Below are 15,241 nucleotides of genomic sequence, written 5' to 3'. Positions count from 1 at the left end.
ATCCATAATGGCCAACACCACGGTACAACACCCTACTACTACAGACAACAGGCCACATAAACCCTTTCTATTGCAAACAATGCACATCTGCTTCTAGTGATGGACTCACTAGGCTCTCACTTTACAAACGGTTCAGGTATTCACACAAGTATTTAAAAACACAAGACTTTACTTACGAGCCGCAGCAATAAAGTTCTCAAAGTGGCTAAACGGAAACAGGGGCTCTGGCAGCTCTCGGAAGAAAAGCTTAAGGGCTCCAGTTATAACATGGATGTCCTCCCACTTCCCATCATTCAAGTCAAGGTTCTCCTCTAAAAAGAAGATACACAGATGTCGTGTTATGAGATCTTATAAGTAACGCTTGTCACTGGTGGCAACTGGTGTCACTCCTGATTAGATCTACATTTCCCAAGAAAGATAAGGATGCAGTGGAGTACAGGAGAGCAGAGCTGAGTGCTTGCAGTGCCTTCAGCAGCCACCCATCAAAACAGTTTGTCTCAGACGTGTACAGTGCATCCAGAAAGTATTCCCAGCGCTTCATCACTTTTTCCACATTTTGTTATGTTACAGCCTTATTCCAAAATGGATTAAATTCATTTTTTTCCTCAGAATTCTACACACAACACCCCATAATGACAACGTGAAAAAAGTTTACTTGAGGTTTTTGCAAATTTATTAAAAATAAAAAACTGAGAAATCCCATGTCCATAAGTATTCACAGCCTTTGCTCAATACTTTGTCGATGCCCCTTTGGCAGCAATTCCAGCCTCAAGTCTTGTTGAATATGATGCCACAAGCTTGGCACACCTATCCTTGGCCAGTTTGGCCCATTCCTCTTTGCAGCACCTCTCAAGCTCCATCAGGTTGGATGGGAAGCGTCGGTGCACAGCCATTTTAAGATCTCTCCAGAGATGTTCAATCAGATTCAAGTCTGGGCTCTGGCTGGGCCACTCAAGGACATTCACAGAGTTGTCCTGAAGCCACTCCTTTGATATCTTGGCTGTGTGCTTAGGGTCATTGTCCTGCTGAAAGATGAACCGTCGCCCCAGTCTGAGGTCAAGAGCGCTCTGGAGCAGGTTTTCATCCAGGATGTCTCTGTACATTGCTGCAGTCATCTTTCCCTTTATCCTGACTAGTCTCCCATCCCCACAGCATGATGCTGCCACCACCATGCTTCACTGTAGGGATGGTATTGGCCTGGTGATGAGCGGTGCCTGGTTTCCTCCAAATGTGACACCTGACATTCACACCAAAGAGTTCAATCTTTGTCTCATCAGACCAGAGAATTTTCTTTCTCATGGTCTAAGAGTCCTTCAGGTGCCTTTTAGCAAACTCCAGGCGGGCTGCCATGTGCCTTTTACTAAGGAGTGGCTTCCGTCTGGCCACTCTACCATACAGGCCTGATTGGTGGATTGCTGCAGAGATGGTTGTCCTTCTGGAAGGTTCTCCTCTCTCCACAGAGGACCTCTGGAGCTCTGACAGAGTGACCATCAGGTTTTTGGTCACCTCCCTGACTAAGGCCCTTCTCCCCCGATCGCTCAGTTTAGATGACCGGCCAGCTCTAGGAAGAGTCCTGGTGGTTTCGAACTTCTTTCACTTATGGATGATGGAGGCCACTGTGCTCATTGGGACCTTCAAAGCAGCAGATATTTTTCTGTAACGTACAGACAATTCCTTTGACTTCATGCTTGGTTTGTGCTCTGACATGAACTGTCAACTGTGGGACCTTCTATAGACAGGTGTGTGCCTTTCCAAATCATGTCCAGTCAACTGAATTTACCACAGGTGGACTCCAATGAAGCTGCAGAAACATCTCAAGGATGATCAGGGGAAACAGGATGCACCGGAGCTCAATTTTGAGCTTCATGGCAAAGGCTGTGAATACTTATGTACATGTGCTTTCTCAGTTTTTTTATTTTTAATAAATTTGCAAAAATCTCAAGTAAACTTTTTTCACGTTGTCATTATGGGGTGTTGTGTGTAGAATTCTGAGGAAAAAAATGAATTTAATCCATTTTGGAATAAGGCCATAACATAACAAAATGTGGAAAAAGTGATGTGCTGTGAATACTTTCTGGATGCTCTGTAATACAGCAACTTGTTACCCATAACGGAGAAAGCATTTTAAAAATTCTATTTGCATGTGCACTTCCAAGGGCCGTCTTCACACATTGGCACGCTGGGCAGTTGCCCGGGAGCCCGATGCTAATCTCTGTCTGTTGTGACTTGCTCAGTGGTTGAGTAGGTAGGGGTCCCAGTGCACTTCTTTGCCCGGGAGGCTATAATACTGTTAAGATTTTTTTTGTTCTTTATTTCACTTTATATACTTTCTTGTATTAGGAATTTGTTAGTTTTCGCATACTCCTTGGGGTCAGCGCGCAGGGTCAGCCATTGTGCAGCGCTCCTGGAGCAATTGAAGGTTAAGGGCTTTGCTCAAGGGCCCAGCAGAGTAGGATCTCTTTTGGCAGTGACGGCGATTCGAACCGGCAACCCTTTGGGATGCCAGCGCAGATCTTTAGCCTCAGAGCCACCACTTGTTTAAATCTAAAAAAAAAAAAAAAAATGACAACTACAAAGTGATGTTTTTCTATTTGTCATCTTTTAGGTTTTGTTTACTTTGAAGCTCCAATCGCCTCTGCTCGTTTTTCTGTAACATTTAACCCTTCATCAAACAGATTTTAATGACTTTGCAGCTTAGTGTTTTTGGGAGTACCTGCTAACTTTGAAATAAATGTCCTCATTCAGATGATATTAAAAAATAAGCTAAAATGGGAAACTATGACTTTGATACAAACAAGGCCACCTTCTGCAAAGGCTTCGTCCACTGGTCTGACCGGTCAAATAAGCAAACAGAGTGGGAAAAAAAAAAAAAAGAGTTTTGCTTCCAAAGTGGGCTTTTTAAACATTAACTCTTTAAGGGCTGATGTCGACTTTTGTCAAAATGTAGGAGTGGAGGACGGTAATCAGCTGTAAACTGCAACAAAACTCACCCTTACGCTTTAGTTCAACTCTCTTTGCTAGAAGGAAAGTGGCATAGCTTTGTTGATTTAATCTCGATTCCCTATGCATGCATGAGTAGCAAAGAGCAAACAACCTCTAAAATGGCACCGACACCTGGCGAGACACCAAAGTGAATGTGCAAAGCAAAATACTCCATACTCCATTTTACATAATTTCATTGACTAGGACTCTGACTTGTCGGAATCCGAGTTTGATGCAAGTGGTCTGGAGATGGATATCAAAAACAAAAGTGAGGTGCCAGCACCATCTGATTGGTCCCCAGCTGATCGCAGTGCTGAACACTTTTGTGAAGCTGATGCACCTACAAAAATGTCTGCCTGGTTGAAACACCTCTTATGATGTCAAGAGGTACAAACCATATTGTGCATCACATTGCAACCTCCGCCGCCACACGGCTGCTGTGCTAAGACTGCCAGGCAGCTGGCCCATTGTGCAGTCCTGCTGACCTTTGAGGTGCCCCCACACAGCCAATGCCGCCAAAGAGATGCTGAACATGCACCAACAGAAGCCACAGCACATAGCAACAGACGTTTAATGTTGATGCATGCGTGGAACCATTGATTTGTGTGCTTTTCAGAAAACTGAGTTTTTCAGTTTTTTGGAAAAAAATATTCAGCCCTCAAAGAGTTAATACAAACAGAAATGAAGAGGCCATACGCTGAAAACCAAACTGCAGAATTCAAGGTCACCATCTATAGGCTTCACGTGAGGCACTCATTCTTTAGCTGTTTTAGGGCGGATGTCGACTTTTGTCGACAGGAGGGGTTGAGGGCGAATGTCAACAAAAGTCGACATCCAGGGATAGAGGGCGACAATCAGCTGTTAATGGCGACAAAACTCACTGTCACGTTGCAGGCATTCCCTCTGTGCTTGGAGGAATGCTAGACTCGTTGACTCAGCAACTAATCCTTGCGTGTGAGTTGCAAAATGTAAACAATGGCAAGATGGCATCGACATGTCACAAGGCAGCGAAGCGAGTGCAGAAAAGAAAACACTCGGCAGACAATGTTTTACGCATTATCGCGGAGTCGGACTCTGATTTTTCAGAATCGGATTTTATTGACAGTGATCAGGAGATCGAACAAGAGAGTGAGAAGCCGGCATCAGCTAATCGGACACCAGCTGATGCCACGTCAGCTGATCCGCTGCCAGCTGAGCGCATTCGCACAGCCGATGCATCTACGGCAAGGTTCGCGTGGGATAAATACACAGACATTGATCCGTGGGAGCCGAACTGGCTACCGGACTTCACAAGACAGCATGGCTTGCTGTTGGACACGACAGATCACCAGCTGCTGAACTACTTCAGGCTGCTCTCTCCTGATGCTGCTTTTCAGCTACTGTCAGACGAGACAAACAGGTAGGCAGAGAAATTTTTTGAATCACGGGCTGCACTTGCATCGCATTCTCATTTTTCAAAGTGGAAACCCACAACAAAAGACGAGATGAAGCGCGCGGTGGCATTACAAATAGAGATGGGACAGAACTGGTGATATAACTTCAGGGAGCATTGGTCCAAACGTGCTTTGTCCCCTGGTGGCTTTGGACAGGTTATGCAAGGTGATGATAGGTACGTGATGCTGCAAAGTTTTATTCACTTCTGTAATAAACAGAAGCAAATCCCATGGGGTGAGCCAGGCTATAATGCCATACATAAAGTTCAGCCCCTGCTTGACATTGTGGAACCAACATAGAAACAATCTGATCAGCCTGGCTGTGATTTGTCTGTGCATGAATCTATGATAAAATAAAAGGGACACCTTTTTTTCTGCAAATATATGCCAGACAAGCCCACAAAGTATGGCATAAAGGATTTTGTACTGGCAGAAGCAAACACTGGTTTCTGCCTGAAAGTAATTGCATATACAGGAAAGCATTTCTTTCAAAAGAGAGAACTGTCCCTTGACAAGTCAGGTTGTGCTGGAGCTGCTTCAGGGCTATGAACATTTGGGTCATGTTGTGTACATTTGGACAATTTTTATACATGCCCAGAATTGATCATGGAGCTACAGAGCAGAGGAATTGGAGCTTGTGGCACAGTGAGGGTGAACAGGAGACACTGGCCTTCACAGTTGAAGCCAGACAGGCTGAAGAGGAAAAAAGGGGTGACAATGCGGTTTTCATGCGGCAGAAAACTTGGTGGCAGTGGCACGGCACGATGGCAAACGGGTGACTTGTCTCTCTACAGTACACACTAACAATATATGTGAGAAAGTGCAGCAACAGACAATTGAAAAGTAGGCACCAAAGCAACACGTATGGTAAGGAGTGCAATGTGGCAATGACTGAAATTGGCTGCTTTGAGCGAGATCAGACTTTGCTGTGTGATATGTATGTGAAATCATAGAGTATGCAGGCTCATACAACATGCAAGACAGTAACATTTGTCAGAAGGAAATATTTTTTATTGATTTCAATTGCTTTGTGTTCTTTTTTTTAAAAAAAGTTAGTTTTTGGAAAAATATTCAGCCCTTGGAGAAAAGAAACAAAAAAAAAATTAGCCCTAAAAGAGTTAAAACTCCGGACGAAAGCCGTGTAAGGTATCCTTCTAAATAAATGAACTGGGCAAAGTTAAAGTTTCAAAAGAAGAAAAAAAATAGCATTTGTTTCAACTAAATTTGTTAACAGGTTAATCAAAATACAGGGTGAGTCAAAATTATGTTAACACTAATAGATTATTTTTATCTCAACCACACCTTTCCAGGTCGATGAATAGGCCATGGTGGACGATTGCCACGGCCTCCACACTCCTCTTAGGCTCCTTCTTCAGACAAGATGTAAGAAGGGTCCTGAAGAAGGGGGCCCAAGTTGCCCCGAAAGCTTGCATATTGTAATCTGCTCTGTTAGTTAATAGAAGGAGTCATTTTACATGACTTCTCAATGCATCCATAATGGCCAACACCACGGTACAACACCCTACTACTGCAGACAACAGGCCACATAAACCCTTTCTATTGCAAACAATGCACATCTGCTTCTAGTGATGGACTCACTAGGCTCTCACTTTACAAACGGTTCAGGCATTCACACAAGTATTTAAAAACACAAGACTTTACTTATAAGCCGCAGCAATAAAGTTCTCAAACTGGCTAAATGGAAACAGGGGCTCTGACAGCTCTCGGGAGAAAAGCTTAAGGGCTCCAGTTATAACATGGATGTCCTCCCACTTCCCATCATTCAAGTCAAGGTTCTCCTCTAAAAAGAAGATTTCTGATTTGACACCCTGTGATTTCTAGTTATGGGTATGGTGAAGGAGCGAGTGATTTCAATAATCTGAAGGATAGAGTAACGGAACGTGGGATCATCTATTTCCTGCAAAATGTGTGTCTGGCGTTTAATTGGTGCTGCTGCTCATTGGTTTTTGAAGAAGATGGCGAACAGGTTGAGACATTCCTGTAAATCATCTTGCACATATGAAATATGTTTTGTGAATAAATGGTTTCCGCCATTCAAATGTTAACATCATTTAGACTCACCCTGTATAACAGAATTAATGTGTGAGTGTGTGAGTGAGCGAGTGTGAGTGTGTGTGTGTGTGAGTGAGTGCGAGAGTCCAATTACAGAAGTGTTTCAAGTGTTGGGTGGCTCTAAGTAACATTCACGAACATTCAGAAAGCCGGACTCACCGTGGTCTACTTTATAGCGTAACTTCTGAATGACAGCCAGGTTCCCACTAACCCGGTAAATTCCATCAATGTCCAAACCTGAAAAAAAAAAGCATAAAATACCAGCAGGGAAACTTTAAAATGAAGAAGTGCAAGTAAAATGGAAAACTAGGAGGAACTTCTTCACAGAAAAACTCATGAGGATCTGGCACAAGTCATGGAGTGGGGCGTCTCAGCTATCAGCTAACCAAACAAGTGGCACATGGACTGGATGGTCTCCACTTATTTATGGAACTTAAGGTCTAAGACCTCACATCAGCCTCTTCAACACTGATTGAATGAGACAAAAAAAAGTGTTGAATGAAAGTAATTATTCACCACTACACTATTATTTTTACATAACACCAGCTGTGTAAGCCTGTGCTGTAAAAACCATGGATTCTGACACTTCAGTCAATCAATCGCACTGTGGTGTAGCGGGTCCACAGCTCAAGTCAACAAGGCCACTTTTTAAATAAATAATCGCTGCACTAGCGGCTTAGAGAGGGGGCGTGACAGTGTGGCCGGAAGAGGTTCCTGGGGGAATTCGTGATGCGGGGGGTCCTCGCTTAAGTGCACAGGTGACATCTGTAATTGGTGCCAGGAGCTGCTAATTGCCACATTTGGTCCACGTCCCCGTAATAAATAGAATCGTGAGGCGACTAGGAGGGAGAGAAAAAAGAAAGAAATGGAGGTTAAGGAAGAAGGCAGCTGGAGGGTGAAGGAGCCGGTGTGTGCAGACTCGTTGATGTATGCAGGCAGCTGGGAGAGGTGAGCCCGAGTGGGGTGTTTGGCTAGCACCCCGAGGGCCGACGGTAGTGGTCACTCCTGCTGAGCGCTTGTTGGGAGCAGGAGTGACCAGGAGAAGATGGGCTCGCCGCGGTGAAGGCAGCGGGAGTCGGAGATTTGGAGTAGAATCCCCAGCATGAGTGTCCTGGCCATTTGGGGGAAGCCAAGTCTCGGTCTGGCAGGGGCTGAACGAAGCCAGGGATCGGGAGGCCACCAGACCAGTCGAGTGAAGAAGGTCAGCTGCATGCAGGGTGCATGGCCTGGATGGGAGAAGCAGGGGAGTCGCCAATAAAAGAAGGAACCGTGCTTTGTTTCTTTAAATAGAATTCCTGCTTCCAGCCATTGTTTTAACCTCATTATTTTTTTAAAAGGATTTTAACCTCCACTTTTCACCTGTTTTTATGGATTATTTATTTAATGACGTATATTTAAAGCACTGCACTATTTATTTGAACACTGTTTTGTTTGTTGGATTTTAAATAAAAGCACTTTTTGCACCATCCCCCTTGCTTTGTTGTGCCCTCACTGCTAGCTCATCGGTGACATTACTGACGGTGGTCAGGTTCACAACTCCCAGAAGTTGGATGGGAGCATGGAGTGGAACCCGCATCGTCACACACACCGGTTGTGCATCAGCGGCTAAGCGAGGTCTCTTTTCCTTGGCATTTCACTATGCCGACGTGCTCGCCTCCATTGTCTATTAGCGACTAAGCGAGTTTCTCTGTTTTCTTGTGGTTTCACTTTGGTGACAGAGTCCATTTCTTTAAGCTTCATGCTGTAGCCTCGCACTTCCAGGCTGGACAGACAGACACACACACTTCCACGCACAGACGTTTATATACAGCGCATCCGGAAAAGTATTCCCAGCGCTTCATCACTTTGTCCACATTTTGTTTGGTTACAGCCTTATTCCAAAAAGGATTAAATTCATCTTTTTTCCTCAGAATTCTACACTCAACACCCCATAATGACAACGTGAAAAAAGTTTACTTGAAGTTTTTGCAAATTTATTAAAAATAAAAAAACTGGGAAAGCACATGTCCATAAGTATTCACAGTCTTTGTCATGAAGCTCAAAATTGAGCTCATGTGCTTCCTGTTTCCCCTGATCATCCTTGAGATGTTTCTGCAGCTTCATTGGAGTCCACCTGTGGTCAGATTCAGTTGACTAGACCTGATTTGAAAGGCACACACCTGTCCTATAGAAGGTCCCACAGTTGACAGTTCATGTCAGAGCACAAACCAAGCATGAAGTCAAAGGAATTGTCTGTAGACCTCCGAGACAGGATTGTCTCGAGGCACAAATCTGGGAAGGTTACAGAAAAATTTCTGCTGCTTTGAAGGTCCCAATGAGCACAGTGGCCTCCATCATCCGTAAGTGGAAGAAGTTCAAAACCACCAGGACTCTTCCTAGAGCTGGCCGGCCATCTAAACTGAGTGATTGGGGGAGAAGGGTCTTAGTCAGGGAGGTGACCAAGAACCCCAATGGTCACTCTGTCAGAGCTCCAGAGGTCCTCTGTGGAGAGAGGAGAACCTTCAGAAGGACAACCATCTCTTGCAGCAATCCACCAATCAGGCCTGAATGGTAGAGTGGCCAGACGGAAGCCACTCCTTAGTAAAACGCACATGGCAGCCTGCCTGGAGTTTGCCAAAAGGCACCTGAAGGACTCTCAGACCATGAGAAAGAAAATTCTCTGGTCTGATGAGACAAAGATTGAACTCTTTGGTGTGAATTGCCAGGCGTCACGTTTGGAGGAAACCAGGCACCGCTCATCACCAGGCCAATACCATCCCTACAGTGAAGCATGGTGGTGGCAGCATCATGCTGTGGGGAACTGGGAGACTAGTCAGGATAAAGGGAAAGATGACTGCAGCAATGTACAGAGACATCCTGGATGAAAACCTGCTCCACAGCGCTCTTGACCTCAGACTGGGGCGACGGTTCATCTTTCAGCAGGACAACGACCCTAAGCACACAGCCAAGATATCAAAGGAGTGGCTTCAGGACAACTCTGTGAATGTCCTTGAGTGGCCCAGCCAGAGCCCAGACTTGAATCCGATTGAACATCTCTGGAGAGATCTTAAAATGGCTGTGCACCGACGCCTTCCCATCCAACCTGATGGAGCTTGAGAGGTGCTGCAAAGAGGAGATGGGCGAAACTGGCAAGGATAGGTGTGCCAAGCTTGTGGCATCATATTCAAAAAGGACTTGAGGCTGGAATTGCTGCCAAAGGGGCATCGACAAAGTATTGAGCAAAGGCTGTGAATACTTATGGACATGGGATTTCTCAGTTTTTTTATTTTTAATAAATTTGTAAAAACCTCAAGTAAACTTTTTTCATGTTGTCATTATGGGGTGTTGTGGGTAGAATTCTGAGGAAGAAAATGAATTTAATCCATTTTGGAATAAGGCTGTAACATAACAAAATGTGGACAAAGTGATGCGCTGTGAATACTTTCTGGATGTACTGTATAAGACTAGCTGTGTAAGCCCTGCTAACTACTGAAATCGTCAGAAAAAAAATTGAAATGTAGAGATGTCAGGTAATTGAAAGGAACAACTCGGGGCGTCTCTCTCCTCGTCTTCATTTTGCTGACGTGCTCACATCGCTTGTGTATCCTCGGAGGTGGAGCCCTCAGCCCGACTGCACCTCTCACTTCCGGGACACACACATCCATGCGGAGAAGTTTTTATATAAGATGCTTTCAGGCATAAACATAATTTTTGAACATCCTCAGATGTTTCCAGGGCACCAATGCTGATCACCACTCACTATTACACACTGAGAGTGCAGTCCTACTGCTGGCCTGTCACAAAAGACATGCAAAATAATCAAACTAAACTTTGAAAATGAAGATATAAATGAAATACCTCGTTTCTCCACTGCATCTATGCACTTTTTCACAAAGCTGGGCACTGTAGAATTCTCCCTCTCGCAGAGCGCATTTAGATGGCAACCAAAAACTTGATCTAAAAAAAAAAAAAGAATCAAAGCAAATACTAGAGATTAGTAAGCTTAAAACACAGTAAGGTGGCCCAAGTTAACTAACGTTTGTCTTCTGCCATCTTAGGGAGGGTACAAATACTGTGGTGTTTTGAGATATGAAATGACTGATGTTTAAAAGAATGTTTACTAATCAGGTCAGGTCAGGTCAGCAAGCAGGCAACTGGCACGGCGCATTGCCACACCTATCACATGCTGGCACGGCGCATTGCCACACCTATCACATGCTGGCACGGCGCATTGCCACACCTATCACATGACAATACAGCTCGGGAAGCCTGGTTGGCAACCTCCCGGGGCAGACACGTGGTCCAGTCCCACCCATCTATCTGCCGCAGCCAGGTGCTATGTGGGTGCCCCCTTGACCTGGTCATCCTCAGGCACATGGCCGCAGTGCCATAACTGACGCTCCCTCACAGTGCAGGATTCATTCGGGACTCCGTGAGCAATACAAAGTCAAACCAGCAAGACCCAAGAATTCTCAGAAAAGACACACATGGAGGAGTCTTCGTCTCAGGTCACTGGATAGCGTCCATGTCTCACAAGCAAGAAGCCCCAGGACTCTAAAGGCTTGGACCTTCGTCCTTTTGCTGAGATATCAGGAGCGCCACTCACCCCTTTCCAGTGACCTCATGACCCCCCGATGCTCTCCCAATCTGTCTACTGACTTCATAGGAAGAGTCACCAGAGACATGAATGTCACTGCCGAGGTAAGTAAAACCTCTTGAGAAGGTTGACACTCCACACTGCTGATGGCTGTGCCCTAGAGGTCACTAAAGGCTCCATTGGGGTATAGCGGGTCCGCGGCTTCAAAAAAAAGGGCCAGGTTTTAAATCCGTTTAGCAGAGTTAATGAGTTGTTGGAGCAAGTCGCACATCGCACGTGTGAGTGTGATCGTTCTCAATTGCTTCATTGGCTTCCTGCGGCGTGTGATGAAGGCGCTGCGCTCACGGAGACGGGCTATATATACGGGTCGGCAGCAGGAAGATGTGATAGATGTATAGAGGAAGATAAAGGAGGTTAAAGGGACGTGAAAGAGCCATCTTAGCAGCTACGATCGGGCCGCCTGTAAGGAGGAGACTGGGGTGCTCTTGGGGCTAGTTAGTCTACCCCAAGGAATATTCGGGTGAGTGGGGTGAGCAAGACGGGTTGTCCCTCCGAGGGAATCTGAGGAGCGACTATGTGACGCGCGAAAGAAGAAAGGAGGAGAGCCGACCTCGGACTGTCTGCAGTGATGTCCATAAGGAAGCCAAGATGGAGGTCGACTGAAATGAGCTCATTGCTGTTGGGTCTCTGCCCGCTACGCGAGTTATGGGTGAGCCGGGGAGAATGAGAGAAGGAGGGTGTGTTAAGATCGTGAAGAGTGAGACTGCATTTTAAAAGATTTATTTATTGATAATTGTTTTTATCCCCACTTTGCACTAAACTATGATTGCACTGCACTTTTTGTTGTTTTGAAATAAAGGCACATTGGCACTTTTGGAATTATCTCCTTGGCATCATTAGAGAATGTCCTCATATGTCAGCTCATCTCGGTGATATTACCGACGGTGTCAGGTTCGGGCTCCCGTAAGGACGATGGGAGTGTGGAGCGGACCCGCATCGTCACAACCCCATGCCCTCCCAGTCTTTCTAACGACTTCATAGGAAGAGTCACCAGATTAATGTTTTAACTAATACAGAATGAAAATCAAGCATGCAAACCCTTTCTACATGTTCTATATGTTACAATCTTGTAAAGGAAAGCGGCGCACACATGTAATGCAGGACACCTCGGTCCTGGGGACGATAATAGGCTTCAATGATTTGTTGCAGGGGGGCAAGTTATTTATTAAGAGAGCACCCTAAAGTATAAAAGAAAACGTGTGCCAATTGTTGACATTCGCTCCCAGCATACAATAATATGCCAGTAACAAAGACATGGAACAGACGGCGGGGATGATCATTCACATGTTTCACTTTATATTTAATAAACTGCTGCACAGCATCTGTTGGGTTTGTATGTCACTTTGGATGAATGTTGCTGCTAAATAGCTTAACATGCATTTGGAATTAATGGTGCTTTTAAAACTGGCACTCATCAATAGCATTTTAGACAAAGTATTAAAAGTTTTAGGGGAACAGATATTCCTGAATTCCTGAACAGATGCACTCGAAATCAGGTGTTCCAGTCACTTCCAGGGCCACAGGTGTATAACATCGAGCCCCTCGGCATGCAGACGGCTTCTATAAACATTTGCGACAGAAATGGTTGCCCTCAGGAGCTCAGTGAGTTCAAGCCTGGGTACCATCATAGGATGGCACCTGTGCAATAAGTCCATTCGTGACATTTCCTGGCTACTAAATACTTCCACGGGTCAACTGTCAGTGGTGTTTATAACAAAGTGGAAGTAATTGGGAACAACAGCAACTCAGCCACCGAGTGGTAGGCCGCAGAGCAGGGACAGCGCATGCTGAGGTGGGCAGAAGTTGCCAACTTTCTGCAGAGTCGACAGCTACAGACCACCAAAAGCTCAAGAACAGTACAGCGTAGAGAGAGAGCTTCACTTAGTGAATGCGTCTCCAAGGCCGAGCAGCCGCAGCCAAGCCTGACATCACCAAGTGCAATGCAAAGCGTCAGATGCAGTGGTGTAAAGCCCACCACGTGCAGACCGTGTCCTCTGGAGTGACGAATCACACAATCCGAAGGACGAGTCTGGGTTTGGCACTTGCCAGGAGAACGGGACTCGCCTGACTGCATTGTGCCAAGTACAAAGTTTGGTGGAGGGGGGGATTATGGTGTGGGGCTGGGCTCGGGCCCTTAGTTCCAGTGACGGGAGCTCTTAATGATTCAGCATACAAAGCCATTTTGGACTTTGTGGGAACAGTTTGTGGGATGGCAACATGACTGCACACACACACCAGTGCACAGGGTGTGGATGGTGAAGTAGAGAGAAGGGCAGAAGGAGCAGCACTGCGTCTTTGTGGACCCGGAGAAAGTAGATGACAGGGGGCCTGGTGCCAAGTGTAAAGTTCAGCCCCATAGTTTCAGTGAAAGGAGCTCTTAACGCTTCAGCATATGAAGCCATTTTGGACTTTGTGGGAACAGTTTGGGGATGGCAACATGACTCCACACACACACCAGTGCACACAGCCAGGTCTATAAAGAAATGGAGGAGCGAGTTTGGTGTGGCTGCACAGAGCCCTGACCTCACCTTAGGGATGAACTTGAGTGGAGACTGCGAGCGAGCGAGCCAGGCGTTCATGTCCACCATCAGTGCCTGACCTCACCAATGCTCTCCTGGTCACAAATTCCCATAAACACACTCAACTGAATTCTGAATAATTCTGTACCACCATGAAAAATGAAGCATTACAAAAGATGGCTCAACAGCCAATAGGAATGCACTGTGTGATCACATGCTAACATCTCCTGTCCAGTCACACGCTGCATCTTTTCTTTGTAATGGGAGTTGAAAACACTGACACAACTAGAGGTTTACAGACACAGCTCAGAGAGTTCTGCTGATCTTCTTCTGCACTCCAGATTACGGATTCATCTTTATTACTTCCTTATAATGTTTTTTTACATAAAGCGTTAATAAGAATTGGCAAAAAGTGCGGCGGGGGTATATGTTGTATTGATTCCAAGCACCTGGTGGGTAAGTGACATGCCGCCATTCAGTGTAAAGAGCACAGAGCAGAACCTTCAGCACTATAAGAGAAGATGCTCACCTTTGATGTAGCCCTTTTCTTTCACAGACTGGTACGTCGGTCGTCTCTGGAGGAATTTTCTCAGTTTTGTGCGCACCTTCTTTTGATCTTGATCCACATTAATGCTCGAGACGCTTTGGTTTCTTGCTGCTAAATGAAACAGTAAACACCACAACATGTATATTTGTTATAACAGACCTGGCAATCCCGCGGTAATTCAAGTGAAATACACTTGGTATATAATAACTGAGGAAGACTTTGGACTCCCCTTTAATTTGGGTTTGCCCTCTTTATAATGGGTCCCTTGTTCTTTTAGTTTACTCTTGTCTATGGTATGCATTACACTTTTATTCTGATGAATGGTTTTTAAACACAAAAATGTTTTATTTGCTTTACTTTTCTTTTCCTTATCACATTACGATAATAACAGGGACAGCTACCAAGTCCAGTTAAGGGCAGTTTAGTTTGGTGATTTCTGCCTGCTTGTAACTCAAGAGTGTAACTTCAGCCACACCTAAAATCAGGAGAGGCCCATAAAATATGAAATTCTAAAAGTCAAAGTCTGTTCATGTCTCTTTAACAAAAATAAATTAAAATTAGGGTGGCACAGTGGTAGCCCTAAGGAGTTAGGAGACCTGAGGTTCGCTTTCTGGGTCCTCCTTGCGTGGAGTTGGCATGTTCTCCCCGTGTCTGCGTGGGTTTCCTCCCACAGTCCAAAGACATGCAGGTTAGGTGCATTGGTGATCCTAAATAGTCCCTGGTGTGTGCCCTGAGGTGGGCCGGCACCCTGCCCAGGAATTTGTTCCTGCCTTGCGCCCTGTGCTGGCTGGGATTGGCTCCAGCGGACCCCCGTGACCCTGTGTTAGGGTATAGCGGGTTGGATAGTGACTGACTGACTGATGAAATTAAAGTTAATAGCCATTTGGGGTCATAAACCAATGAAACCTGCATGCATCTAAAGCGTGAAGAGCAAATGATTATTGAGTGTCGTACCGTGTTGGCAACTATGGACTGTAATGACAAGTCAAGTAAAATGACCCCCTTTAATTGGTTAACTGAGTAGATACCAATAATGCCAGCTGTCCAGGCC

At 45.4% G+C, this 15,241-nt stretch overlaps 2 protein-coding genes across 6 annotated transcripts in view; both read right to left on the bottom strand.

Moving 5' to 3' along the window:
* Positions 1–15,241, bottom strand: part of plekhm1 (pleckstrin homology domain containing, family M (with RUN domain) member 1) — a 350,418-nt gene that overhangs the window by 13,051 nt on the left and 322,126 nt on the right. The gene's annotated exons all lie outside the window — the stretch shown is intronic.
* LOC114665184 (rho GTPase-activating protein 27-like) overlaps positions 1–15,241 on the bottom strand; it is a 173,225-nt gene that overhangs the window by 6,818 nt on the left and 151,166 nt on the right. For 4 of the 5 annotated variants that reach the window (XM_051918905.1, XM_051918908.1, XM_051918907.1 and 1 more), the window contains 4 exons: positions 14,173–14,301; positions 10,326–10,424; positions 6,648–6,725; positions 177–311 (listed from right to left, as the gene is read on the bottom strand). In XM_051918905.1, coding sequence (XP_051774865.1) covers positions 177–311; positions 6,648–6,725; positions 10,326–10,424; positions 14,173–14,301 — 441 coding nt within the window. The remainder of the gene's footprint in view (positions 1–176; positions 312–6,647; positions 6,726–10,325; positions 10,425–14,172; positions 14,302–15,241) is intronic. The other variant, XM_051918906.1, reaches the window with a different exon arrangement.

The sequence above is a fragment of the Erpetoichthys calabaricus genome, chromosome 14 (genome assembly GCF_900747795.2).
Source record: "Erpetoichthys calabaricus chromosome 14, fErpCal1.3, whole genome shotgun sequence".
NCBI lineage: Eukaryota > Metazoa > Chordata > Cladistia > Polypteriformes > Polypteridae > Erpetoichthys > Erpetoichthys calabaricus.
Note: the sequence above shows the minus strand (reverse complement) of the source record. Positions and strands in the feature narration are given on the sequence as shown.